Source organism: Carcharodon carcharias, chromosome 15 (assembly GCF_017639515.1).
Source record: "Carcharodon carcharias isolate sCarCar2 chromosome 15, sCarCar2.pri, whole genome shotgun sequence".
In the NCBI taxonomy this organism is placed as follows: Eukaryota; Metazoa; Chordata; class Chondrichthyes; order Lamniformes; family Lamnidae; genus Carcharodon; species Carcharodon carcharias.
This window is the reverse complement of record NC_054481.1, coordinates 39,070,412-39,098,256: the sequence shown is the minus strand read 5'-3', so window position 1 is coordinate 39,098,256 and position 27,845 is coordinate 39,070,412. Positions and strand designations below refer to the sequence as shown.

Below are 27,845 nucleotides of genomic sequence, written 5' to 3'. Positions count from 1 at the left end.
AAAATTGCTTACGATTGTCAGTCTCATTAACATGCCATAAAGGTGGCTGGTGGAAATATTGAGCTGGCACAACAAAAGATGTAGTTTAGATGGAGTTCAGACTTGTGTCAGGGCAGGAGCAGCTTTATTCTACACCTGGCTTGCACTATACTTAAAAGTGCTACCTAGTCCTTCACTGGCAAGGCAACAGTTAGTGGCAGTTCTAGATGCAACCACCAACTTCCAAAAACTCAGGAACATGGAAAACAAATTTACAATTACTCTGGCTTTTGACAATTATTGAAAAGCTCAAATGTAACTCAGCATGAATTATGGAAATAAGAAAAAATGAACTCATTTAAAGCACATATCAACAAGTGCAAGCTTTTCATCTTTGATCATCCAACTAAAGGGAGCACAATATTATCAATGTGGCTGGCTATGCTGTCTTCTGGAAAACATCCTTAAACTGAGGTTGCTACGCTTCCAAACGGACTTTCGGCACCTGAAATGTAACAGAAACATGAATGGATTTTTTTTGCTCTTTTTTAAAAAAAACTAATAGCTTGGGTTGCTTCCTTCAGGCAAAAGCAATCCCATTCAATGAAATCTCTAGATGTAATTAATAAAGGATAAAGTACATTTAAAAATTATACAAATGCAAATTTATTCTTTAAAAGATGCCATATTTAAAATATGGGTTAAAAAGATATGCAGACTGCAGAAGTCAGAAGAATGCCTGATCCTTTTACAGGCTGTTCAATCTGAAACATCCAATTTTTCCTTGGTGGAATCCTACAAAACATCATCCCCCATTATACATACTCCACCTTCAATCTGATAGGTAGAGACAACCTCCTCCTCCCTGAAAATTTAAGTAGTGTTTCCCCTTTAAACAGCAGCACTAATTTACAATGGTAAATGAGTATCCAAGTATGACACAAATTGCTTGCGTTAAGTACTTTTCACAAACACTGAGCAACCTGAGCACAAGGGTCTAATTTAATCCTCTTCAAACTCCTACTGGCAAATGTTCCCTCACTTTAATGATGGATTACAATGGGCATAAATTACTTAGGGATCAGCAAAGATTATAAGAAACACTGCAGGTTAGCCATTCTGCACAGATTTCAGGGGCTAGTAGGTTTTCCTTTCAACACAGGACTTGTGAACAAGTAGCAACACATCCCATAGTACTATGCACATTTTTAATAATGAAACCTCTTCTACACTCTGAAGAGTCATGGACTCAAAACAGCTGTTTCTCTCTCCAAATATGCTTCCAGACCTGAGTTGTTCCAGCATTTTCTGTTTTTATTTCAGATTTCCAGTATCTGCATTTGTATTTGTTTTTATATGAGTGACAGTTGGCAGATCTGCTAAGATAGCATTACTGTGTTTGTGCGTGGATATGTTCATGCAACATTAAACTTTTCTACCAAATTGTGACTCAAGTGCCAAGCAGACATTTTTAGTGACCAACTCATTTCTTATTCAGAGGTGAGGCGAGAACTGCCCTTGACATCAAGGAGCCCTGGCAAAATTGAAGTCAATGGAAATCAGGGGGAAAATTCTAATTGTTGTAGTCATATCTAGCACAAAAGATGGTGGTTGCGTTTGTCAGAGACCAATCTTCTCCATCTTAGGACATCATTGTAGGAGTTCCTTAGGGTGGTGTCCTAGGTCCAAGCATCTTCAGCTGCTTCATCAATGGCCTTCACTGCATCATATGATCAGAAGTGGGAACATTCACTGATGACTGCACAATGTTCAGCACCATTCATGACTCCTCAGATACTGATGCAGTCCCTGTCCATATGCAAAAAGACCTGAACAATATTTGGCCTTGGGATAAGTGACAACTAACATTTGCACTACACACATGCCAGGCAATGACCATCTCCAACAAGAGAGAACTAATCATCTCCCCTTGACATTCAACGCCATTACTATTGCAGAATTCCCACTAAAACACTAAAGAATTTTTTAAAAAAGTCTTGGAAATCTGTTGAAAAAAAGTAAACTACCTGAAAGAACATTGCAGCATACAAGGCCTGACCCTTTTTCTGTTGGAAGCATCTTGATCAGACAAGGAACCAGCATTTTCTGAAGCAATGCTACCATTATCATCAGTTTCAAAATATAAATGGATCTGGGAACCAGTACGATCGACTTCTTGTTCAGTGCTGGACCTGGAACTGACTGAAAGGGTGTCTTCAGTTGTCTGCTCAGGTATTGTTTCATCCACCTCCTCTTCATCCTCAACATCTTCTAGTTCACCTGAGCAAGGTATAAATTTAATAGGTTGAAGTTCTACTTCGGAAGATTAACCTGATAGATTTAAGCACTAATAGTGTATGTAAACTTAAGGTTTTATAATCTCAAACAAAAACAGTTGTTTAGTTCAAATTATTTGTTGAAATTGCACCTTTCATTTGCTGAATTAGAATTGCCAACGTAAATGATTCCAGACTGGTGATATTGATAAGAATTTGAATTAATTATCAAATATGTGCCTAAGGTGGTAGCCTCCCTTACTAGAGTGCATGGTATCATTCAGGAGTTTGAGGGCAGGGCTAGCCAGAAATTCAATTGAGGAAAAACACAAAAACAGCAAGAATGTGGAGCAACATCTGGAGAAATGAAATAAAATGGGGGAGAAATCTTTGCATTGTACAGTGCACAAGGTTTGATCATGTGCATTTCAACAGTTCCTTTAACGTTGTCATTTTTTATTGTTTTGGTGCAACTTTTCTTAATGTTTTCATTAAACAATCTGCTGATACAGATAATTCAAACAAAAAATACAATTAAGAACAGACTGGATTAATATCAATAAAGCAGAGTTACAAAATCTGCCTAAGCAGAAATGACATCCAGTACTGTGCCAAGTCCTTCCCCATAGGGGAGAGAAAAACAAAACCATGGACAAGTTTCCACAAGAGGCAGTGTGCCACCTGAAAGTCAGCTCAAAAGCAGAGCAGGTTTACTACACACACAAAAATTGTAAAATGGAGTGAAATAAAATGTGCTAACTTTCAACAGCATCATTTTCAAACGGAAACAGATTTTGTGCTTTATACATTTGAAGCTCAGACTGTGTACTTAACAACTTTTCATAAGGTCGCCATTTCAGAATGCAGTCCTTCAAACTCTGCTTCAAAGCAGTTTAAAAAAAGGTTGTTTCTCCACAAGCTAATACTTTCAGTTTACAATTAACAAAATGCATCATCTCCCTTTTATTTATGAATGCTCACACTTCATGAAATATCAATCCCTATATCTGTTAAAAAGGTGGGATAATTTACAATCAAAACCTTGTTCCAGGGTTCATGACATTTTGAAACGATGGCCAGAATGGAAATGGAATAGCAGCCTTTATAGTAACGGAAGATAAAAGAATAGATCAGAAAGGATTTTGGCTTAGAAAATCAGGAAGTAGAATTAGTGTGTGGAGATTAGGAATGAGGGAAGAAAACACTCATGGGAGTAGTGTATAGGTCCCCTAACAGTAGTTGTACCATTGGATAGAACATTAAAAAATAATTGGAGCTTTGAACAAAAGGCAATGAAATAATTGCAGAGGACTTCAATTTTCATACAGACTGGAGAAATCAACTTGGCAAATGGTGGTATGGAAGATTGTGTAGAATGCTTTGTGACAGCTACCTAGAATTTAGGACAAAGCTATTTTAGATCTAGTATTGCATAATTAGTAATCTCATAGTAAAAGGTCCTTTTTTTGGGGGGGGGGTGGGGGGGGGGGAGGGGGGAGAGAGAGAAAGTAATCGTAATACAATTAAGTTTGAGAATTATTAGAAAAACAAGAATCTCAAACAAGCCAATTACACAGGGATAAGGGGAGAGCTGGCTAAGTTTGATTGGGTAAATCGAATCAAAAGGTATGGTAATAAATGTTTCCACTTTTTATTTAAAGAAACAATTCAAAATGTTCAACAAAAATACCTTCCATTAAAAAACTCAGCGAGAAAGATCCAGCATGGCTTACTGGAGAAGTTAAAGATAGTATTAGATTAAAACAGGCTTATAATGTTGCATTAGATTAAAACAGGCTTATAATGTTGCATTAGATTAAAACAGGCTTATAATGTTGCATTAGATTAAAACAGGCTTATAATGTTGCATTAGATTAAAACAGGCTTATAATGTTGCATTAGATTAAAACAGGCTTATAATGTTGCATTAGATTAAAACAGGCTTATAATGTTGCATTAGATTAAAACAGGCTTATAATGTTGCATTAGATTAAAACAGGCTTATAATGTTGCATTAGATTAAAACAGGCTTATAATGTTGCATTAGATTAAAACAGGCTTATAATGTTGCATTAGGTTAAAACAGGCTTATAATGTTGCATTAGGTTAAAACAGGCTTATAATGTTGCATTAGGTTAAAACAGGCTTATAATGTTGCATTAGATTAAAACAGGCTTATAATGTTGCATTAGATTAAAACAGGCTTATAATGTTGCAAAGAACAGGAGGATTGGGAGTTTAAGAAACCAAAGGACAATCAAAATGTTGATAAGGGGAAAAATAGAATAAAATAGCCACAAATATAAAAATGGATTGCAAGAGCTCTACGACCATATAAAAAGAGTAGCTAAAGTAAACATTGGCCCCTTACAGGCAGAGATGGGAGAAATCATCATGGGAAATGATGAAATGGCAGAGACATTGAACAAGTAGTATGTCGTCTGACTTCATAATAGCAGACACAAATTACATTCCAGAAATAGAGGGTAAGTGAGGAGCTAGTAAGAGTGAGGAACTTGAGGTAATTAATACCAGCGGAGAAATTAATACCAGCAGAGAAAAAAAGAGAAACTTAAAAGGACTAAAAGCCAACAAATCCTCAGTATCTGATGGCCTACATCCAAGGTTTTGAGAGGTAGCTGCAGAGATAGTGGATGTGCTGGTTATGATTTTCCAAAATTCTCCAGATTCCAGAACAGTCCCAGCTGATTGGAATTTAGCAAAGGAGGGAGAGGGGGATCACAAAATTAACAGTCCAGTTAGCCTCACAGCAGTCATCAGGAAGATAATGGAATCTAATGGGAGTCTTAAGAAAATCAAGAATGATCAGTTAGATTCAATGTGGTTTTACAGAAGGGGAATTATGTTCGTCAAATTTATTAAAGTTTTTGAGGATGTAACTTGTACAGTAAATAAATGGGAGCCAGTAGATATGGTACACTTGGATTTTCAAAAGGTACTGATAAAGGTGCCAGACAAAAAGATTAATACAGAAGATAAGATCTCATGCGTTGGGGCGACATACTCACCTGGATAATCTTTTAAATGAAAACCAAATCAAATACTCACCTGGATGGAGGATTAATGGACAGGAAGCAGAGATTAGCAATAAGCAGGGAGATTTCAAATCGATAGGCTGTAACTACCTGGGTTGTCACAATCAATGTTGAGGCCTCAACAATCTATATAGTCAAAGAAGCAGAGTAATGTATACACATTGGCTGACGATATAAAGTTAGATGGGAATAGAAGTTGAGAGGATGACACAAAGAGGCTGCAAAGAGATATAGACAGGTTAAGTGTGTGGGCAACAAGTGGCAAGAAACAGAATTTTTCTTAAATGTTGATGTTCAGAAAAAGTTAACCTGCAGGTACCACAAGCAATTAGGAAGGCAACTAGGCATTTATTCCAAGGGCACTGGAGTACAAGAACAAGGAGGTCTTGTTCCAGTTGCAGCACCTTTAGCCAAGCTGTTCCAGAACAACTAAAGCACTTGCATCTACCTGACTTACTGGAAAATGCCAGGAATATCCTGTCCACAAAAAGCAGGGCAAATCCAATCAGGCCAATTACTACCCCATCAGTTTACTCTCAAATCAAAGTGATGGAAAGTGTCACTGACAGTGACATCAAGCAGCACTTACACATCAATAACCTGCTCAGTTTGGGTTTTGCCAGGGTAACGTAGCTCCAGACCTCATTACAGCCTTGGCCCAAACAGGAACTAAACAGCTGAGAGTCACTGCCCTTGATATCAAGACAGCTTGACAGAGTGACATCAAGGAGCAAGAGCAAAATTTAAAATCAATGGAAATCGGGGAAAAACTCTTCGCTGGTTGGAATCATACCTAGCACAAAGGAAAACGGTTGTCGTTGTCGGTAAGCAATTATCTCAGTTCCAGGACATCAGTGGAGTTGTCAGCACTGCCCAAGCCCAATCATCTTCAGCTGCTTCAACAGTGATCTTCCTTTCATTATAAGTCAGAAGTGGGGATGTTCGCTAATGATTGAGTGTTCAATACCATCGCACCAGATAATGCTGCATGTAGGCATGTACCACTTTATGACCTGGACAACATTCAGGTTGGGGCTGATAAATGGCAAGTAATATTTATGCCACACAAGTTCCAGACAATGATCAACTCTAACAAGAGAGAATCTAACCAGCTCCCCTTTGGCATTCAATGGCATGACCATTGCTGAATCCTTCACTATCAAAATCCTGGAGGTTACCATTGACAAGAAACTGAACTGGACCAGAGGCATAAATACTGTGGCCACGAGAACAGAAAGTGGTTCTGTGGTGCAGTGGGTAGTGGCCTTGCCTCTGAGCCAGAAGCTCCAGTTTCAAGTGCCACTCCAGGACTTGATGGCCAACAAACATGTGTTCATAATATGACCAAACAGGTTGAGTAAAAACCTGTACGTCCTTCCAACACACACCAATGGCAGGAATTAAGAGCAGGAGAGATTCTTGGTCAGCCAGGTGATGGAAATAAAATTGGAGTCTCTCCATCACTGTTCATAGCTCCAGACTACAACATTCTTATAAAAGCGCATGTTGCCACAGCAACTTGGACTCCTTGAGGCCAGGGGTGGTGCAGTTGACTCAGCTGGCTGGACAGCTGGTGTGGATCAGATAGGTGCCAACAGCAGAGGGTTTGCACCCTGGTGGAGGTTGTAGCACTGTGGGTTGGGCCTGCCTTCAGTCAGAGAACTGAAGAAAACTACAAGAATAGATCAGAGTTCAGGAATTCTGTAGTGAGTAACTCACTCCGACTCCCCAAGCCAGCTACAAGGCACAAGCCAGAAGTGCAATGTAATACTTTCTACTTGCCTGGATGAGTGCAGCTCCAACAACATTCAAGAAGCACAGCACCATCCAGGACACACCATCTACCACCTTAAACAAACAGTCAGTCCCTCCACCACTGACACACATTAGCAGCAGTGTGTACCATCTACCAGACACCCTGAGAAACATGCCCAGGATCCCTCAACAGGACCTTCTAAACCCATGGCTTCCACCACCTAGAAGTACAAGGGCAGCAGATGCATGGGAACCCTACCACCACCTGCAAGTTCCCCTCCAAGTTACTCACCACCTTGGAAATAAATCGCCATTCCTTCACTGTCACTGGGTCAAAATCCTAGAACTCCCTAACAGCATTGGGGTGTACCTACAAGCGGTTCAAGAAGGTGACTCATCCCACCTTCAAGGGCAATTAGGAATGGGTAATAAATGCTGGTCTTGTCAGTGATGCTTACATCCCAAGGACAAATATACAGAATTGTATAGGACTCTGGTGAGACCACATCTGGACTACTGTGCAAAGTTTTGGTCTCGGTATGTAAGGATATACTTTGCCCTGGAGATAGTACAGTGAAGATTCACAAGACATGAGATAGTTGTCCTACAATGAGAAGTTCAGTAAAGTGAACCTGTATTTTCCTGAGTTTAGAAGAATTAGAGGTGATATCATCGAAGTATACAAGATTCTGAAGGGATTTGACAGGGTAGACAGAAGTTGTTTCCCCTGGCTGGGGAATTTAAAACATGGGGACATAGCCTCAGGAAAATGAGCTGATCATTTAGGTCTGACATGAGAAGATTCAGTGTAAGGATAAGGACGTTATATTAAACTTGTGTAGAATGCTTGTTCAGCTTCAACTGGAGTATTACATCCAATTCTGGGCATCGCACTTTAGGAAAGATGTGAAGGCATTACAGAGTGTAGAAAAGATTAACGAGAATGGTTCCAGGAATAAGGAACCTCAGTTATGTGGAGAGATTGGAGAAGGTGGGATGGTATTCCTTGGAGAAGAGAAGGTCAAGAGGAGATTTGAAAGAGGTATTCAAAATTATGACTGGTCTGGACAGAGCACATAGGGAGAAACTGTGCCAATTGGCAGAAGGACTGAGAATCAGAGGGAACAGATTTAAGATAATTGCTAAAAGAAACAATGGACTCATGGAGAAACTTTGACACAGCGAATGGTTAGGCTCTGGAATGCACTGCCTAAGTATGGTGGAGGCAGGCTCAATTGAGGCATTCAAAAGTAATTAACTTTTGTGGAAAAGGAAGAATGTGTAGGGCTACAGGGAATAGGCAGGGGAGTGGCACTAGACAAATTGCTCCTTCAGAGAGCTGGTGCAGACAACAGGCCGAACAGCCTCCTTCTGTGCTGTAACCATTCTGTGCTTCTGTGAAATATGTTCACTCAGAGGGTTGTGAACCTTTGGAATTCTCTACCAGAGGACTGTGGATGCTCAATTGAGAGTATATTCAGGGCCGAGATAGACAATTTTTCATTGTTTCAGGGAATCAAGGGGCTTTGAGATCAGCCAGGAAAGTGGTGTTGAGGCAGATGATCATATTGAATGGCAGAGCAGGCTTGAGCGGGCCATATGGTCTACTCCTGCGCCTAGTTTTTCATGTTCTTAAATTAATCTTCTGAATCCCACAGTGTCATTTTACATAAACTTGGTTTCCCAGTATCAGGATCCTTTAAATTAGCAGGAACACATGGAGCAGAGATCACATGGTAAACAATAGCTCCTGTCATGTATTTTGAAAGTAAAAAAAGTAGATCACTGGCAATTACTGGGTACTCATTGCTGTACCCCAGCACACAAATTGTAAGACAGAGCTAAAGTTGGACATTACATTGGAATTTGATAGAATCTAGAAAGTCTCCTGGAATTCAAAACAGTTCAGGGGCAGACACTGAAGAATCACTCATGTAACTTTACAAATCCAGTAGCAAGAGCAAAGGGGTGATGAGTGAAGCTTGGACATCACGCACTTTGAAGCGCAATTTTGTTTTAAAATATCACTGATCTGAATTGGCATTCGACTACACAACTGCTTTTCCATGTTTAACAAAGGGCATCTGAAACATATTTGGTAACCACCCAATCCATTCAAAGCCTCTATCTGATGTCCAACAGTACTGGGCAACATTGCTGTCAATGAAACATATTGGAGCAACTAGAAACATTAAAGATTGGTGGGCCTTAGTCACATAACATACATAGTAACAGATCCAACAGAAGGGGAACTTTGGTCCATCAAGCCCACCTAAATCACAGTATGCCTTACTGCATTTCTAATAACCCTGAAACCCATTTGTTGATGAGAACCTTCCTGGTTATCGCATGATTGTTCCTTGCAATGCATTTTTGTATATTATACTCAATATAATGTTGACCCTAACCTGACCCTGACCATACTGATTAAATCATGCCTTTAACAAAATTATACTTTCATGACCAAATGATCTATAAATTCAATAGAATTTTCTCTGCACACCGCCCCCAACTTACCATCTGCTGGTTGCCCATCTCCATTTTCTAAGTCACCTGAGTTCCAGGAATACTGGCTTTCATTTTCACTGCATTCAGCATCCAATACGTTGCTGTTGTCTTCTTCCTGGGCTTCAGCAGCCATGCCTTCACTTTCTAGAAGAGACAAATACATCAGTCATACTTTTCTATTATACCATCATCTCAAAAGATGGTGGCCTGGACTGCCTGTTGAGAGCATTGAATAGGACTGTACAAAGGTCAGTGATAGTTCAGAACAAATGAGAGCACTCTCACATGACTTGGGTCACCAGAAGCTAATAGTGGCCTGAAGAAACTATCAACACTCAAACAAGCTCAATTGCAGTTCTGAAACCCAGTTAAGAACCACCACATACACTTGAATCATGGGTGCCAATTTTTATCTTAAGGTCTCTCCCAAGTTTCTGGCTTAGTCTGTTTGAGGTGCAGGCACTCCTAGATTGCTACCTACTGTGCAAAATGTGTTTTCTTTAAAAAAAACTTTGTTTTCAGGATGTTCAATGGCATTACCATCACTGAATCCTTCACTATCAACAACCTGGGGGTTAAAATTGACCAGAAACTGAACTGGACTAGCCGTATAAATACTGTGGCTACAAGAGCAGGTCAGAGGCTAGGGATCATGCGATGAGTAACTTGCCTCTTGACTCCCCAAAGCCTGTCCATCATCCACAAGGCACAAGTCACGAGTGTGATGGAATGCTCCCCACTTGCCTGGATGAGTGCAGCTCCCACAACACTGAAGAAGCTGGACACCGTCCAGGACAAAGCAGCCCGCTTGATTGGCACCATGTCCACAAACATTCACTCCCTCCACCACCAATGCACAGTAGCAGCAGTGTGTACCATCTACAAGACGCACTACAGGAATTCAAAGCTTAGACAGCACCTTCCAAACCCACAACCACTACCACCTAGAAGGGCAAGGACAGCAGTTAGATGGGAACACCACTAGCGGAAAGTTCCCCTCCAAGTCACTCACCATCTTGACTTGGAAATATATCACTGTTCCTTCACTGTCACTGGATCAAAATCCTGGAACTCCCTCCCTTACAGCACTGCGGGTGTACCTACACCACATGGACTGCAGCGGTTCAAGAAGGCAGCTCACCTTCTCAAGGGCAACTAGGGATGGGCAATAAATGCTGGCCCAGCCAGCAAAGCCCACATCCCGTGAATGAAGAAAAAAAATCTGGCAGACATTGACTTGCCCATTGTTACTTTCCCAAGTGATTGTTGTACAGCCAAGTGGTTTGCCAGTTCATTTCAGGGGCATTAAGAGTAAAGTCTAGGTTGGTCACATTAGATCAGACTAGGTAAGGGCAGGTTCACTTTCCTGAAGGATATTACTGGGTTATTAATGAAAAGGCAGAGTTCATGGTCCCAGCTCATAGGTTATCGGGTTTATTGAATTCAATTTCACAACATTCACTGTACCCCCGTGCAGTCTGAGAATGGAAAGGATTTCTGCAATTTTATTCACTGGTTTTTCATTAGTTTACATAGCATCAGCCCAGTTAGAACTCTGACCATTTTGTGCCTTAATGCCATAAAGGAAATATTTTTTTCCCCTAATATTACTGTGGGATTCTGAAGTAGGTTTACGAGGATTGCGTGCGTGTGTGCGGTTTAATTAAACTGCAGACAGTCAGACTGCAAGGTTTGAATCAACAAAAGGGATTAGATGTAGAAGAAGCATTTGAATTGAAGATGGGTAAGCTAGGATGAAGTCTCAGCAGATACAGTGTGAATGGAATTTGCATTTTCAGATAAGTTGACAGGTTATTTGATTTTCAAAGATGTTTACAACTGGCAAGATAAACAAGGCAAAGTTATTAAGTTTATTCTTCCCCAAAAGTGCTGGCCATAATGACAACATAGAAGATTGTTATATTCTGGGAAAAACAACTTCCAAAGAAAGGTTGAAACAAAGATTTACAAATCAAAAGGGAGGAAATATATTTAAAGAAAGATAAAAAGTTGTGTGGGTGCTGGCCATATGAGATCTTTAAAGGTGCACTGTGAGAAACAGACCTGTGGAAAAAAGCCTCTCACTCTGGGGAAAGTTTGCTGTTCCAGTAACCAAGGTTTTGTTAAAAGCCTTTGGAGTTCCATTGTCGAGTGAGGGGGAGAAAGAAGTTCCCTTACAACAGTGGCTGCCTGTGGGAGTATTACTGGATGTTTTAGATTAAGAAACTATTTGGACTGCTGTCTGAAAAGTGTGTGTAGTTGGGAGTCGAAATAAGTAGAAATCTTGTGAGAACTATTCCAAAACTAAATGTAACTGTGTAACCATAGTCTTGTGTGATTAAGTTTTCCTTTCTTTTGTTAATAAATGTTTTCATTTAATCTTTAAAATCTCTAAGGGTAGTAGTGGACTTGTTACTTCTGACTTCAGTGCACAAACCTTCTCGTAATAAATACAAAATTATGAAATACAAAATTGTTGTGATAGCGTGGCCAAGTTTCCCTTTGAGATTTGGTTGGCCTGGCGAATATCATCTGCCATATCATAAAAATGCATTGAAAAGGGCATTCTAACTTACTAACTCTGCAGTGGCTTCAGGATTTTAGATGGGGCAGGGGTGGAGCAGAAAGGGGAGGAGAACACTACAATGTTCCTCTCAGGTTAAATTTTCCATTCTTAGTATTAGAACCTATGCGAACATGGTGCCACTAGATAATGTGTACCATTAGAGTGTGTTAAAAACTGGACCACTGCTTTGAGAACAATGCTGGCATCTCACCTCTTTCAGTAAGATTCTGTGACAAATCTCTCCACAGTTGTTCAGATTTCAATTTCATACCCGTGGCATGGTTGTTGCTGCTACTCTGCAACTTTACCCACAAAAGATTAATTGTGTGTAGGGCCATGATTACTCACCATCTTCATAGACAATAGGCTCTGAAAACTGGTAGTGATCATCCGAGGTCAAATTCTGAACAATTCCTTCAACTAGCTTCAGGCGACGGTGCATCCTACTTAAGCGGCTTTTGAGAACAGTTATCTTTTCCTTGTATTTCCTCTTCACGTCCCTGTAACAGTTGTGCTCCTCCAGTTGATTCTGGGTAAGTTGGACTCCACATCCCATTCTGCATGGCTGGCTCCAGTGCTCACAAACTTGTTCATGAGCAGCAAGATTCTTCTGAAAGACTTCGGTGGTACAGGCTTCATACTTGCATCTCACTATCCTAAATTCACAAGCAGCTTTATGGTTTGAGTATTGTTCAAGTGGAAATGTCTCCTGGCAACCATAGACTCTGTTTTCACACTGCATTATAGAAGCAAAGAGCTGTTATCATTTAAATAACAGGAGATTTGTTAATTTCATTCTAAGAAACCCAGTACAACAGTTAGCCCAGAAAACACAGACCTGGATCTTCGAGATACTCAGATGAAAAGTAGATTTAAAAAAAATAATGATAGTAGAGCTAAATAAAGTCTAAAACAATAACAAGAGTAGAATAATTGGAATAAAAAATAAAAACAAAGTATGCTGGAAATACTCAGTAAGGGGGGTGGAGGGAGGCGATGGCAGAGTGGTATTGTCACTGCACTAGTAATCAGATGGTGGAATTTGAATTCTATAAAAATCTGGTATTACAGATCTAATGATGACCATGAAACCATTGTCAATTGTTGCCAAAAACCCATCTAGTTCACTAATGTCCTTTAGAGAAGGAAATCTGCGATCCTTACCCAGTCTGGCCTAGCCTATATGTGACTCCAGACCAACAGCAGTGACTCTTAAATCCCCTCAGTTTAATCAAACCGCTACAAATGCCAAAAAAAACCAAACCAAACAGACCACCCAGCAATGACCTAGGCACCGAAACGCCAATAGCAAACTCAGCCCCGTTGACACAACAAACTCTACCTTACTAACATCTGGGGGCTGGTACCAAAATTGGGAGACCTGTCTCAGACTAGTCATTCTCACAATATCATACCTTAGAGATAATGCCCAGAAACCACCATCACCATTCCTGGGTATGTCCCAGCAGAGGTGGCAGCAGTGGTATAGAGTCAGGAGGGAGTTGCCATGGAGTTCTCAACATCGACTCCCAACCCAATGAAGTCTCATGGCATCAGGTCAACCATGGGCAAGGAAACCTCCTGCAGATTACCACATACCGCCCTCCCTCAGCTAATGAATCAATGCTCCTCCATGTTGAGCACCACTTAGAGGAAACACTGAGGATGGCAAGGGGTGGAGGAACTTCAATGTCCGTCACCAAGAGTGGCTCAGTAGCATCACTACTGACCGAGCTGGCAGAGTCCTAAATTACATAGCTGCTAAACTGGGTCTGCGGCAGGTGGTGAGGGAACCAACGAAGAGGGGAAAACATACTTGACCTCATCCTCACTAACCTGCCTGCCGCAGATGCATCTGTCCATGACAGTATTAGGAGGAGTGATCACTGCACAGTCGTTGTGGAGACAAAGTCCCATCTTCACATTGAGGATGCCCTCTATCGTATGCTAAACGGAATAGATTTCAAACAGATGTAGTAATTCAAAACTGGGCATCCATGAGGCACTGTGGGCCAACAGCAGCAGAATTGTGCACTACCACAATCTGTAACCTCATGGCCCTGAATAATCACCCACTCTACCACTACCATTAAGCCAGAGGATCAACCCTGGTTTAATGAATTGTGCAGGAGGGCATGCCAGAAGCAGCACTAGACATACCTAAAAATGAGGTGTCAACCTGGTGAAGCTATAACACATGCCAAACAGTATAAGCAGCAAGTGATGGACAGAGCCAAGCAATCCCACAACCAATGATTCAGATCTAAGCTCTTCAGTCCTGCCACATCCAGTCGTGCATGGTGATGGACAAACAACTCACTGGAGGTGGCAACTCCACAAATACCCCCATGATGGGGAAGCCCAGTCCATCAGTGCAAAAGATAAGGCTAAAGCATTTGCTACAATCTTCAGCCAGAAGTGCCGAGTGGATGATCCATCTCAGCCTCCTCCGGAGGTCCCCAGCATCAGAGATGTCAGTCTTCAGCCAATTCGATTCACTCCAAGTGATATCAAGAAGTGGCCGAAGGCACTAGATAGTGCAAAAGCTATGAGCCCTGACAATATACCAGCATCAGTACTGAAGACAAGTGCTCCAGAACTTGCCACACCCCTAGCCAAGCTGTTCCAGTACAGCTACAACACTAGCATCTACCTGGCTATGTGGAAAATTGCCCAGATATGTCCTGTACATGAAAAGCAGGACAAATCCAGCCCGGCCAATCTCGATCATCAGTAAAGTAATGGAAGGGGTCATCAACACTGCTATCAAGCAGCACTTGCTTAGCAATAACCTGCTCACTGACACCCAGTTTGGGTTCCGCCAGGGTGACTCGGCTCCTGACCTCATTACAGCCTTGGTTCAAATATGGACAAAAAAGCTGAACTCCAGAGGTGAGGGGAGAGTGACTGCCCTTGATATCAATGCCGCATTTGACCAAGTATGGCATCAAGGAGCCCTAGCAAAACTGGAATCAATGGGAATCTGAGGAAAACTCTCCATTGGTTGGAGTCACACCTAGCACAAAGATAGATGGTTGCGGTTGTTGGAGGTCAATCATCTCAGCTCCAGGACATCACTGCAGGAGTTCATCAGGATAATATCTTCAGCCCAACCATCTTCAGCTGCTTCATCAATGACCTTCCTTCCATCATAAGGATGAAGCAGGGATGTTTGCTGATGATTTCACGATGTTTAGTGCCATTTGTGACTCCTCAGACACTGAAGCAGTCCATGTCCAAAGGCAGCAAGGCCTGGACAATATCCAGGCTTGGGTTGACAAGTGGCTAGTAACATTTGCGCCACACTAATATCAGGCAATGACTATCTCCAACAAGAGAGAATCTAATCATCGCCCCTTGACGTGCAATGGCATCACCATCACTGAATTCCCCACTATCAATATCCCAGGGGTTGTTACTGACCAGAAACTGAACTGGACTAGCCATATAAACACTGGCTACAAGAGCAGGTCAGCAGCTAGGAATCCTGCGATGAGTAACTCATCTCCTGACACCTCAAAGCCTGTCCATCTACAAGGCACAAGTCAGCAGTTTGATGGAATACTCTCCACTTGCCTGGATGAGTGCTGCTCCCACAACGCTCAAGAAGCTTGACACCATACAGGACAAAAGTAGCCTGATTGATTGGCACCACATCCACAAACATCACTCCCCCCACACACAATGACAGCAGTGTACACCAGTTGCAAGATGCACTGCAGGAATTCACCAAGGCTCTGTAGGCAGCACCTTCCAAACCCACGACCGCTACCATCTAGAAGGACAAGGGCGGCAGACACATGGGAACACCTCCACCTGGAAGTTCCACTCCATGCCACTCACCATCCTGACTTGGAAATATATTGCCATTCCTTCACTGTCACGGTCAAAATCCTGGAACTCCCTCCCTAATAGCACTGTGGGTGTACCTACACCTCATGGACTTTCGCAGTTCAAGGCAGCAGCTCACCACCACCTTCTCAAGGGCAATTAGGGATGAGCAATAAATGCTGGCCCAGCCAGCGAAGCCCACATCCCATGAGTGAATAAAAAAGGTCATACAGCATCTGTGGAGAGAGAAAGAGACCCTTCACCAGAATTGGGATAAGTTAGAAAAGTAAAAGGTTTTTAAGCAGGTGAAATGGAGGAGGTAGAAATAGAAATGGGAAGTTTTGAGATATGGCGGAAGACAGGAGACATTAAATGTCAGAAGGGCTGGTGGCGTAAGCCCAAAGGGAATAGTAATAGGACAAGTAAAGAAACAAATAGATGTGTCCAGAGGAGGTGTGAATGGCAGACTGATGAACAACTGCCATCCAAAAATGAGAAAATTCAAAGAAAAAGTAAATAAAATGGGGGCCTGAAATTGTTGAACTCAATGTTGCGTCCAGAAGGATGCAAAGTACCTAATCGTGCCCAGTGTGAGAGTGAAGTAGAAAACTAAAACAACAGACAGCCTGGAAGCTCAGGGTCACATTTGTGAACTGAACAGGGATGTTCTGCAAAAAGACCACCCAATCTGTGTTTGGTTTCCCCAATATAGAGCAGACCACATTGTGAGCAGTAATACAGTATATTGAATTGAAAGAACACGCACATCGATGTTTCACTTGGGGCTGTGGATGACGAGTAGAAAGGAGGTAAAAAGGGAAGGTGTTGCACCTGACTTTACATGGAAAGACTCCAAGGGAAGGGGAGGGAGTGATTGAGGAGTGGACCAGAGTGTTACGGAGGAGACAGTTCTTCGGAATACTAAAAGGGCAAGGAAAGATGCATTTAGTAGTGATATCATGCAGGAGGTGATCGACATGGTAGAGAAAGATCAGTTGAATATGGAGACAGGTGTGGTGGAAGGTGAGGAATGAAACTTGGAGGATGATCGAGGGACCTGGACCCTCCCAACCCAGGAGTCCACAAGCAATCTCGACAGGATTTGCTTTTAGAGCTTCCTGCATAGCAACTACCCTGTCCACCGCATTAATTGAACACATAAGGGCCTCAATTGGTGATAGGGCAGGAATGCTGTCCATGAGCCTTCCCTCCTCAGACTTACTCGGGGCATGGGCAAGGAATGCAGCAGGGTGCCCATCCAGCATCCTCCTGCCTGATTAAGTGGCCCCCCCAGCTCCAAATTCTGCTCCTAGTTTGAGAGCTTGCATTTAGATGGCACCTTTCACAACATCAGGATATGCCAAAGTGCTTTACAGCCAATGAAGTACACTTGAAAGATAGTAGCAGTTGTAATTCAAGAAATATGACAACTAATTTGTTTATTTGGAAGCATGAACATTTGCCAGATGCTTGAAGAACTTTCCTTTGAACAGGGTTTTGGGGTCTTTCACATACACCGGGGAGAGTAGAGAGAAAACGGGACCTCACTTTAGCTTCTCATCTGAAAAGGAGGAACCGACACCAGCACAGCACTTCCTCTGTACTGTAAATTGTCAGCTATGTGCTCAAGTAAATGGAAGACTAAAAGAGAGAAACAAGTAGGGACATGATAACTAAGCTATGATGATGTGGAATGCATAGCATGAAAGGATGATGAAAACATTCATTTTTTTCCCCCTCCCCAAAAGGAAATTGGATAATTTTTTTAATTTATTCTTTCATGGGCATCACTGGCAAAGCCAGCATTTGTTGCCCAGCCCTAATTGTCTTTGAATTGAGTGGCTTACTAGGCCATTTCAGAGGTCGGTTAAGAGTCAACCACATTGCTGTGGGTCTGGAGTCACTTGTAGGTCAGATCAGGTAAGGACGGCAGATTTTGTTCCCTAAAGGACTTTAGTGAACCAGATGAGTTTTTACAACAATTGACGATAGTTTCATAGTCATCATTACTGAGACTAGCTTTCAATTCCAGATTCTTCTTTATATGTATTAATTGAGTTTTAAATTCAACCAGCTGCCATGGTGGGATTTCATCCCATATCCCCACAGCATTAGCCTGGACCTCTGGGTTACTAGTCCAGTGACATTACCACTACACCATCTCTCCTTTTAATGCAAAATATTAAAGGAAACATTTGTAGGGTGGTTAGGCAAAGAGCAGGGAGAGGAGATAAATTGGATAATGCTTTCAAAGAACTGGTACAGGCATGATGAGCCAAATGGCCTCCTTCTGTACTGCAAAATTCTACAAGATGGTTTTGAAAGAGCACTGATTGCAGTGTGAAAGAGTTAGAATTTCTTTCTTCTCTTTCCAAATAAAAAGGCAGTCTGAAGACCTGTTCTTAAGCTCTTGCAGTACAAACAAAATTTTGATGCAGGAAATATCTACCAAATTTCCTCAGCATTTTTCCACCACTACTTGCAGGGTTGAGAAACAGAGCATGAAAAATCATAAGACATAAACCAATTACCACTTCACAGTGCTATGCACTGGTATCCTTAAATCAGGCCAGCTTTTAGCTGACGACTCTCCAGTTAAGCATACAAATCTTCAGTGCTCACAATTTACCTTCATGATCAATCGACTAATCATGTTGTGGATCATAGGTATCACCGATCGAGCCACACTTCGCACCTTCTTCCTGCAGTAAGGACATTCTTGCTTCCTAAGGAAAATCATATTACATTAAACAAAAGAAAACACAGCTTTGTTCCTGACTATATTGTTACAATCACAATCTGGAAAACATTTTCACCAGTTGGCCCACTTGAAAGCTCATTATTCCACAGGACACCTAAGAACGATTTATATATTTTGCAAAATAACTTTGTATTATATTTTTATATGTATAAGGCACAAGTAAAGATTAAGATCACTTCAGTCTCCTAAAATACATTCCAATACATCCTTCAAACACGTTACGACATACTTACATACCGCACCCAATTTTTACGATCAAGTTATTTTACAGGGTCAAAAAAATCCTTTCCATTTTTGCTCTTTTAAAAAGAGATCTCACATTTAGGAGTTGGAAGTAATCCTCAACTGCCTCAGCCATCTAGACATTGTCTCTATTTGAGTATTAATACACTACTTGATTGTAAAGATAAGCAAACTGTACCAGTTGTGTCTTTACTGATACATTGTGGAGCAGCATTACTGGATAGCAATAAACTAGAGACAACTTACTTTGCCCTCCCCTCCCCCACCCTGGAAGCTAACGTTAACGAGTACACCCACTGACCCCCAGCTGAAAAAAAATCAGCAAATTTATTGTAGACCAAACGAAACAGGAGCTTACACTCTGCATCATTAACATCTATGAATCCACAAGGGAAGCTGTTATGAGATTTGAGAGATAAAACTTCTCATGCAATTAAGTGGTTTTAAAGTAAATCTTTGTACTTAAAAAAAAAAATGCTGAAGAAAGGATATGTATCTACTAGAAAAGACCCAAATTCCTCAAGTTAGAGTATTCTTTGACTTTTGGAAACTAAATTCAAATCTAATCAGATATGAAATGATTCTCCCAGTCTCCTGAATGGAACAATCTAAAACCTGTTTTCAGTTGGCAAGACCACAGCACAGAATTTTCAAAGAAGCGGCAAGGACCATTTCCAAAGGGAAAGAGGAATCTCATGCCTGTATTCTTCAGCGGATTACATCACAGGCATTATCCAAAACATAGTGAATGGCACCATGCAGCATGTTGGAGTTGAGAGATGTGCCAAAGGCAAAAATGTTCCACAGTGGAATTCATATATTGATTAATCCCCAAAGTGTAAAATTTTATGCTGATTCTATTTTCAACTGTTTTGTAGGTGGAGTGGAGGTAAGAAAGGGGATAAAAATACTTTTAAATAGGAAATGGCCTCACAAATACCAGCAGTTTGCTATTTGACTGCAAGCTAACAGCAAATAACATATAATAGTGTACTCTTAGGCCTCTGAAAATATTTACACATACTTCAATTTTAAATTAATATAGATGTGAGATGCATCAAAATTGATTCAACAATAGAAACTTAGTGAAAGCAATGTTTCACCATTTTCAACCAAAGTTCTACACACATCCCCACATTCAAACAATTTCATTCAGAATACAGGTACACACTCCATTAAAATACATAAGGAATTAGGTATTTATTAAAAAGTTATTAGCAAGAAGTCTTTACTCTGTAAGCCACTTCGCAATGCAGCTTTTGCAGAAGACATGCTGGCAGCCGAGTTCCACAGGGTTTTTGAGCACGCCGTGGCAGATAGTACAGATGAATTCAGGGTCAGGGGCATTCTCAAACAGCTCAATGTCGTATCCAGAATCCTAAATCAAGAAATGAAAAGTTGTGTTTTAGATTTTATCCCAAGTTGTAGTTTGAAAAGGGAGTTAAGGAAGGAATGGAACATATTGAAAGGAGGAAGAGAGAAAATTAAGAAGCAATGTATGACATACTTAAATAGGTAAGAGAAAAAATGTGGAACCAATCTCCAACAAAGAATGTGGCAGGGAATTTGTTGCCTATGGTTGTTCACCTCTAATAACACTAAATGAAGATTCCACAATATATATTAATTTTCTTTCCCAATACCTTTCAGTTGGGTGTGCAATTTGATGAGCACTGAATGGAATTTTTGCCTTTTTTAAATATATAAAAAGGATTGGGGCCATCTTGAAAATATACAGGAGGCTGGTCTCCAACAAAAATGGTAGAGAGAGAAAGCTTCGTGGTTCGAGCCTTGTAAAACTGCACAGGTTAGTCATCAGGTCAAGTCTTTCCCAGATTGGGGTGTTTTCACTGAGCTGCAACTCATTAGCTGAGGCTAGGACGTTGACAAACCAGGTGCTTTCCTGTGGGGGAAAACTTGGATAGGCATTGTACAGGTTCATTCCCAGGCTAAGCTTGAACTCTTAGACACTCCCAGGCTAAGCTTGAACTCAGACACCAGGGACAACACACTATGGAAATCAAAGTCATCCTCTGATATCAATGGTTTGGTTCAGTTGGTCAGAAAAGTGGCAAATGAAACCAATCCAGAGTAGTGAGACGTATTGCATTTGGTGAAGGCAAACAAAGCAAGGGAATACTGAATAAATGGGAGGATATTGAGAGGGGTTGAAGTGAGAGACCTTGAAGCACATGTCCATAGGTCCCTGAAGGTGGCAGGACAGGTGGATAAGATGGAAAAGAAAGCATATGGAATGCTTTCCTTTATTGGACGAGGTATTGAATACAAAAGCATGGATGTAATGCTGGAACTGTATAAAACACTGGTTCGTCTACAACTGGAATTGTGTATACAGTTCTGGTCACCACCTTACGGGAAGGACATAATTGCTCTGGAGAGAGTGCAGAGGATATTTCAAAGAATGTTGCCAGGGCTTGAAAATTGCAGCTATGAAGTTTGGATAAGCTAGGGTTGTTTTCCTTAGAAAAAAGGAAGCTGAGGGGTGACCTAATTGAGGTGTGCAAAATTATGAGGGGCCTAGATAGGGTATACAGGAAAGACCCGTTTCCCCTAGATGAGGGGTCAATTACCAGGGCCATAGATTTGAGATGATTGGAAGAAGGATTAGAGGGGACATGAGGAAAAACTTTTTTCCCCCACCCAGAGGGTGGTGGGCATCTGGAATTCACTCCCTGGGTTGGTGGGAGGCTGAAACGCTCAACTTAAGAGGTACTTGGATCTGCATCTAAGCATTATAACCTGCAAGGCTATGGACTAGGTGCTGGAAAATGGGATTAAAAGTGGCCAGCTTCTTTTTCTCTTATTGTTGGCACAGACACGATGGGCTGAATGGCCTCTTTCCACACCGTAACTTTCCTATGATTCCATGGTTCTCTGCACCTTTAACAATGTGCATAGTAATGCAAAAATATTTGTTGTAGTAAGGTTAGCAGTAAGGTCACCAGCAGCCACTTAATTGCTGTAGCAATACTGCTGTGTGTGTGCAGTTGCACTGTTATGTGAGGAGCTTTGCCAGCCATCTAGCACACAATGATGTATACTTCAAGAGCTTTTCAGCAACTACCTTTAATATGCTAGAGCTCCCCTCTAGCCACCATCAGAACTACTTCAACAAGGATCCTTAGGGAACTTGACAAGGTGGATGCTGAAAGGATGTTTCCCCTTGTGGGAGAGACTAGAACTAGGAACACAATTTAAAAATAAGGGATCTCCCATTTAAGACAGACGTGAGAAGAATTTTTTTCTGAGATTGAGAGCCTTTGCACTCTCTTCCCCATAGAGTGGTGGAGGCAGGATCATTGACAATTTTAAGGCCAAAATAGATAGATTCTTGACCATCAAAGGAGTCAAAGGTTATCAGGGTAGACGGAATATGGAGTTGAGGCCACAATCAGATCAGCTATGATCTTATTGGATGGCAGAGTAGGCCCAAGGGGCTGAATGGTCCACTACTACTCCTAATTCATATGTACAAAAATCTTCAGCAACATAGCCCTTTTCAGCAACATCAAAAGTCACCATAATGACCTGTCAACACTGAGGCAGCTCAACCTATTGCCTTAGCCGCCTGGATTGAATAACTGTCTGAGTCTGTCCCAAAATCCAAATAGAGGAGCTCAAAAGTGTAGATCTGATCCCTTTCTCCTTCAATGAAAAAAGTGTTTTAAAATCTAGCTAAGTTACCTAATCAACTCTTTATATATGTTAACATATCATAAAAGCTTTCCAAAGTTGCTCATGGCATATACGACGGATCTTAACCATTCATTCAGATGTCCAAAACACCTTATATTTGAGGATCTGAAACATCATAGAACTATGTCACAGAACACAGGAGAAACAATATAAAATATAGGGTACAACTCTAAAAAGGATGCAAGAGCAGAGGGACCTGAGTGTACATATGCAATAGTCATTGAAGGTGGCAGGATAGGTTGAGAACTTGATTAATAAAGCATGCTGTAACCTAAGCTTTATTAATAGGGGCATGGAGTACAGGAGCAAGGAGGTTACATTGAATTTGTATAAGACTTTAGTTCAGCCTCAGCTGGAGTATCAAGTCTAATTTGGGCATCACACTTCAGAAGAGATGCGAAGGAATTAGGGTGTGTGCAAAAAAGATTCCTGAGAATGGTTCCAGGAATGAGGAACTTCAGCTATGAAGTTAGATTGGAGAAGTTAGGACCGTTTTCCTTAGAGAAAAGGTTAAGATCTGATAAAGAGATATTCAAAATCATGAGGTGTCTGGACAAAGTAGATAGGGAGAAACTGTTCCCACTTAGGAAAGGATCAAGAATGAGGGGGCACAGATTTAAAGCAAAGAGGCAAAAGTGATGCAAGAAGAAATTCTAATGCAGCGAGTTAAGGTCTGAAATGCACTGCCTAAGAGTGTGGTGGAGGCAGGTTCTAACGAAGCAATCAAAAGGGAATTAGCCTGTTAATGGAAAAGGAAGAATGTGCAGGGTTACAGGGAGAAGGACTCGAAAGAGTTACATTTAAAAAACTCGAAAGAGTTACAGGGAGAAGGGCACTAGGTGAACTGCTCATTTGGTGAACCCATGCAGAAACTGGCTAAATGGCCTCCTTCTGCACTGTAACAATTCTGAGATTGTCTTTTTGATGGTCCTGTTGGGATCTGGGACTCATCTTTTGTTCCACATCTCACATTATGCCTATTTTGTGTTGATGAATAGGGTCACACTAGGTTACCTCAGTGTCAATAGAAAACCAATTCTACAAGTGAATCCAACAAACTCTGAAAGCCAGCACAATTAACACAGTCATTTAAAACAAAATCCCAACCAAATCAAAAGGAAGCTTGAAAATCTATCATAATATTTTGATGTGCATTACCAGACACTGTGTCCACTAGTTACAGAAAGCCCCAAGTTTACCAGTAGACACCAGATGATCAAAGAAGAATGTAACATGACACAGCCAGTTTATACCCTTAAGAAGCAAGAGATTAAAAAGCAGCCATAAGTGACAAGGGCACAGATTCTGATAACTGGGAGAGTTACAAAAACAGAAAGGTGACAGAACAGATAGCAAGAGCCACAAAGAGGGAATGCGAAAGAGACATGCATTAGGAAAGAGGGGTGAACAGGAGCAATATGGGTTTCTTAAGCTGGTAAGTGACATTTTAAGTGAAAATAAGGATATGCAGGACATGTTGGATAATTAATGAATTTACAGTAGAAGATGAGGTCAGCACACTGGACGTCCCAAGGACACTAATATTGAATCAGGGACTCAAAAGTTAACAAGCAAAATAACCATAATGAAGAAGAAAAAAAAACACTAAAGAATGACAAGTCCCCAGGACCAGATGGTTTCCATCTCAGGATTTTAAAGGAAGTAGGTGAGAACATTGCAAATGCCCAAACTATAATATTCCAAATTTCTTTCAGTTCAGGAACTGATCCTTTAGATTTGAAAATTGTGCAGGTCAATTCACTATTTAAGAAAGGAGAGAGAGAAGGAAACCAGCTGGCCAAGCATCTATTGTTAGGAAAGGATTAGAATCTATAAGGATAGTGACTGAACACCTTAAAAAAATTCAGCTGATTAGAGACAGCCAGCATGGAGTTATGGCAGGCAGGTCATGCCTGATGAATCTGATTGTTGTTTTTTTTTGAAGAGCTAATGATAAAGTAGTTGACAAGGGAATGTTTATGGATGTTATTTATATGGGCTTCCAGAAGACATTTAATAAGGTCCTTCATAAGGGACTGTTAGCTAAAGTTAAATGAAGGTAAATTACTGCCAGGTTAGGAAATTGGCTGAGCAACAGGAGAGAAAGTAGGGATAACGGACAGGTACTCAATTGGTAGTATGTAATTACTGGTGTCCCACATGGATCTGTGTTGGGGCTTCAACTATTCATTAACTGCTAAACTGATGTGAAATACTTAAAAATCCAGCTGGCCTGAGGAATTCGTCACAATGGTTCAACAATTCCATGACGGCAAGCTCACGCATGTCCTGTACGATGGTGTGTCTTTTAACCCAGTGCTTCCCAAACTTTTTCCCCCACTGTGACCCTATTTTAATGTTTTTAACTTGCTGTGACCTCAGAGCGCACAGGGAGAAAGGTGAGGTGGGGTGGGGAGCAAGAGAGTGCAAAGGGAAGTAAGATGTGATATCATTTTGAAGGCTCTGAATTTTACCTGGATTGATCTCCAGCAGCCAAGAGAGAATTCCTCCACCTTAGCCAGGATATCAAACACGCTCATTAATTAAGCAAAGAAGCTTATTTAATAAACTAATTTATTCAGTAACAAAGCTGATAGAGCATTGCACTAACATCTTCACCAATCTGCTCCGTCTTATAACTACACAAACAATACAAACCCCTCACACACAGAGGGATCAAAGCAGTGGTATTCACTAGAAAAACAGCATGGGGTATTGGAAAATTTTAAAATCAGGCCACAGGTTGAATTTAAAAGAAATACTTAGATTCATTGTGATTGTACTTCTTAAAAGGTATCTTGTTATTTAAAACACAAAAAATTACAAAAGCTGAACACATTAGTAACTGTGCATAGTACACGAAGTGTGATCTAACCAAGCTTCAATATTGAGCACAACTAGTGTGTTCCTAAAAAGTGGCATGCTGAACGAATGAAAATCACTCTCCCATAAGAAAACATGCAATAAGAGTGGCTTATGTTCCTGACCTGTAATTTTTACACTGGCTGTCTTGAACCCAAGTGGCCCCAAAATTCTCTACTTAACTTTTTACATACCAACTCTTTCATCTTACCCTCACTGTGGGAAGTGGTGAGTGGGAGAGGGGCAAGTGACCCAAGGGTCACAGTGAATACTGTTGGATCAAACTCACTGGCAGCAAAATGGAGGCCAGCTCTGGCAGATCTCACAATAACCAGTCATACTCTAGACACAGGTATGCCAGGAGGTGTAGTTCTATCAAAGTGGCCCACTGCAAATGTTCAATTTGGGCCACTTTCATTTCCAAAGTGGTCGTTGCTACCTCGAAGGGGGGGACCCACAGTTTGCAGGCCCCTGTTCTAATCAATCCCTTGGCACTAATGAAGTTAAACAAAGCTGCATCTTGGGGTTAGTAGCAAGATTGGGTTGAGATACCACAATCTGGATGGGGAAGCAAGGGTGATTGGCTGGTGAGCTGGAGTGAAATTGGTACATAACAGGTACGGCTATTGGTACTGTAGCACAGTTTATGACCATTTATAAAATTGTTTTCTGGCTACCCATCCCCTAACAGCAATCAAACCAATTTGCAATCAACACGTGGATCTTCTGCTGCTACCAAAGATCAGTATCTCCCACAGGTGTGGCAGGGCCATGTGGGCAAGTCAATCTTCCTTCCCATTGCTTAAATTTATGCATGGGAATTAATAAAAGGCACATTATATCCAAGTGTGACTGGGAAACAAACTTAAGATACAACATTGTGGTAAAGTACAACACATACAAAATGGCAATCGAAAATCAGGTGAAACAGGAACAAGATGGTAGAGCAGCTGATTTTAATAAATTAGCAAGTTTGCTCAGGTTGAAAGAAAAGTTCAGCCCTGTACTCCTGCTGAAAAAGTACCTGAATTAAGAAAGCCAGAGTTTTTGGAGGCAAGGATTGAGCCCTGAACCTCATGCATATAAAGTGCATCCCTTATCCCAGAGGGTGGCACAAAACCCTCAAACAGCATGAATTATTCACATGTATAATTAGAACAGCACAGCATACATAACACCCTGGGAGATTTAAACCAAATGGCACATTTGTATTCAAAAACTGATACTAGCAAGTGATTGTAATTGGGGAAAATAATTTACAAGTCTTAAGATATTCACACACATTAGCAAATCTCCTATGCATTACTCATGGGTCTGAAGTAATAACATTTAGCTGTTCATCTGGCCACTCTAGTAAAAGGCACCTCATGAGAATAGTCATTGGAGTTACTTATAATTCCGGGGACACGTTTGCATTTACAACACAATTATAGTGGAAAAAAATCAGAGGCCATCACAATGTCATTTCCTATCTCCAATTTAGCAAAATCTAAATCTACCTTACTAGCTCCCCTTAATAACTGGCTTTTAAGTTATTTCTGCATTTGTAACACATTAGAAATTAAAGTTATTTCAAATGAAAGCTAACTTCCATGCTTCTAAATACCCTACTTCACCATAAACATATTCACCCCGTTACAAAATTTTTACAGACCTATCGCATTCCCTTTAGCTCCCAAAGATATGTTCTGAAAGCCCCTGAAAAGTCGGGAAAAATAAAGCAACATTGGGAGGGGCAGAGTGTTACTCAGTTACGGGCAAAGAGGAGCACGATTTTCACTGAATGACTGGGCAGACCTACTGTTGATGCAGTTGATTTTTGTCCCTATTCCACACAATTCAAACAGCCAGAGCTGCCGCATACCTGCAAAACTTCCTCACTCCACTCCATACTGCTGCAGACTCATGCACTGTCTATCAGCTTGTGAGAAATGTATCCTTTTTTCTGCCCAATCAAATGGTCGCGCCCGACCTCCAATCACATCTCCGGCTGTCTGGTTGATTTACTGCAAGGCGTGGTCCTGACAGAATCCCACCCAGCAAAGCTCTCCCTCCGGACAGTTGACCATAGTTCGTTGTAGTGCTGGCCTGGAGGATGTGTTTTGTACTCTATAAAAAGTAAACACAATATAGAAGGCCATGGGGTACACTGAAATTATAATGAGTGAATGGAATTGGATTCCAAAAAGCTGAGCTGAATAGGCCTGCAGTGAATGCTCAGTAATGTGCTGGATTGCACTGGAAACATAGTGCAGTGAAAGGCACTTTAAAAAAAAACGCAACTTATTTAA

The 27,845-nt window shown here is 41.1% G+C and overlaps 1 protein-coding gene across 1 annotated transcript; it reads right to left on the bottom strand.

Moving 5' to 3' along the window:
• Positions 1 to 363: 363 nt before the first annotated feature.
• Positions 364 to 27,537, bottom strand: rnf151 (ring finger protein 151). Its single transcript, XM_041207424.1, has 7 exons — positions 27,419 to 27,537; positions 20,208 to 20,353; positions 18,601 to 18,697; positions 12,489 to 12,876; positions 9,584 to 9,718; positions 2,007 to 2,259; positions 364 to 484 (listed from the first exon to the last, which is right to left on the bottom strand). The coding sequence occupies exons 1-7, from the start codon at positions 27,443 to 27,445 to the stop codon at positions 406 to 408; spliced, it is 1,125 nt and encodes a 374-aa protein (XP_041063358.1). The 5' UTR covers positions 27,446 to 27,537; the 3' UTR covers positions 364 to 405.
• Between the last annotated feature and the right edge of the window lie 308 nt (positions 27,538 to 27,845).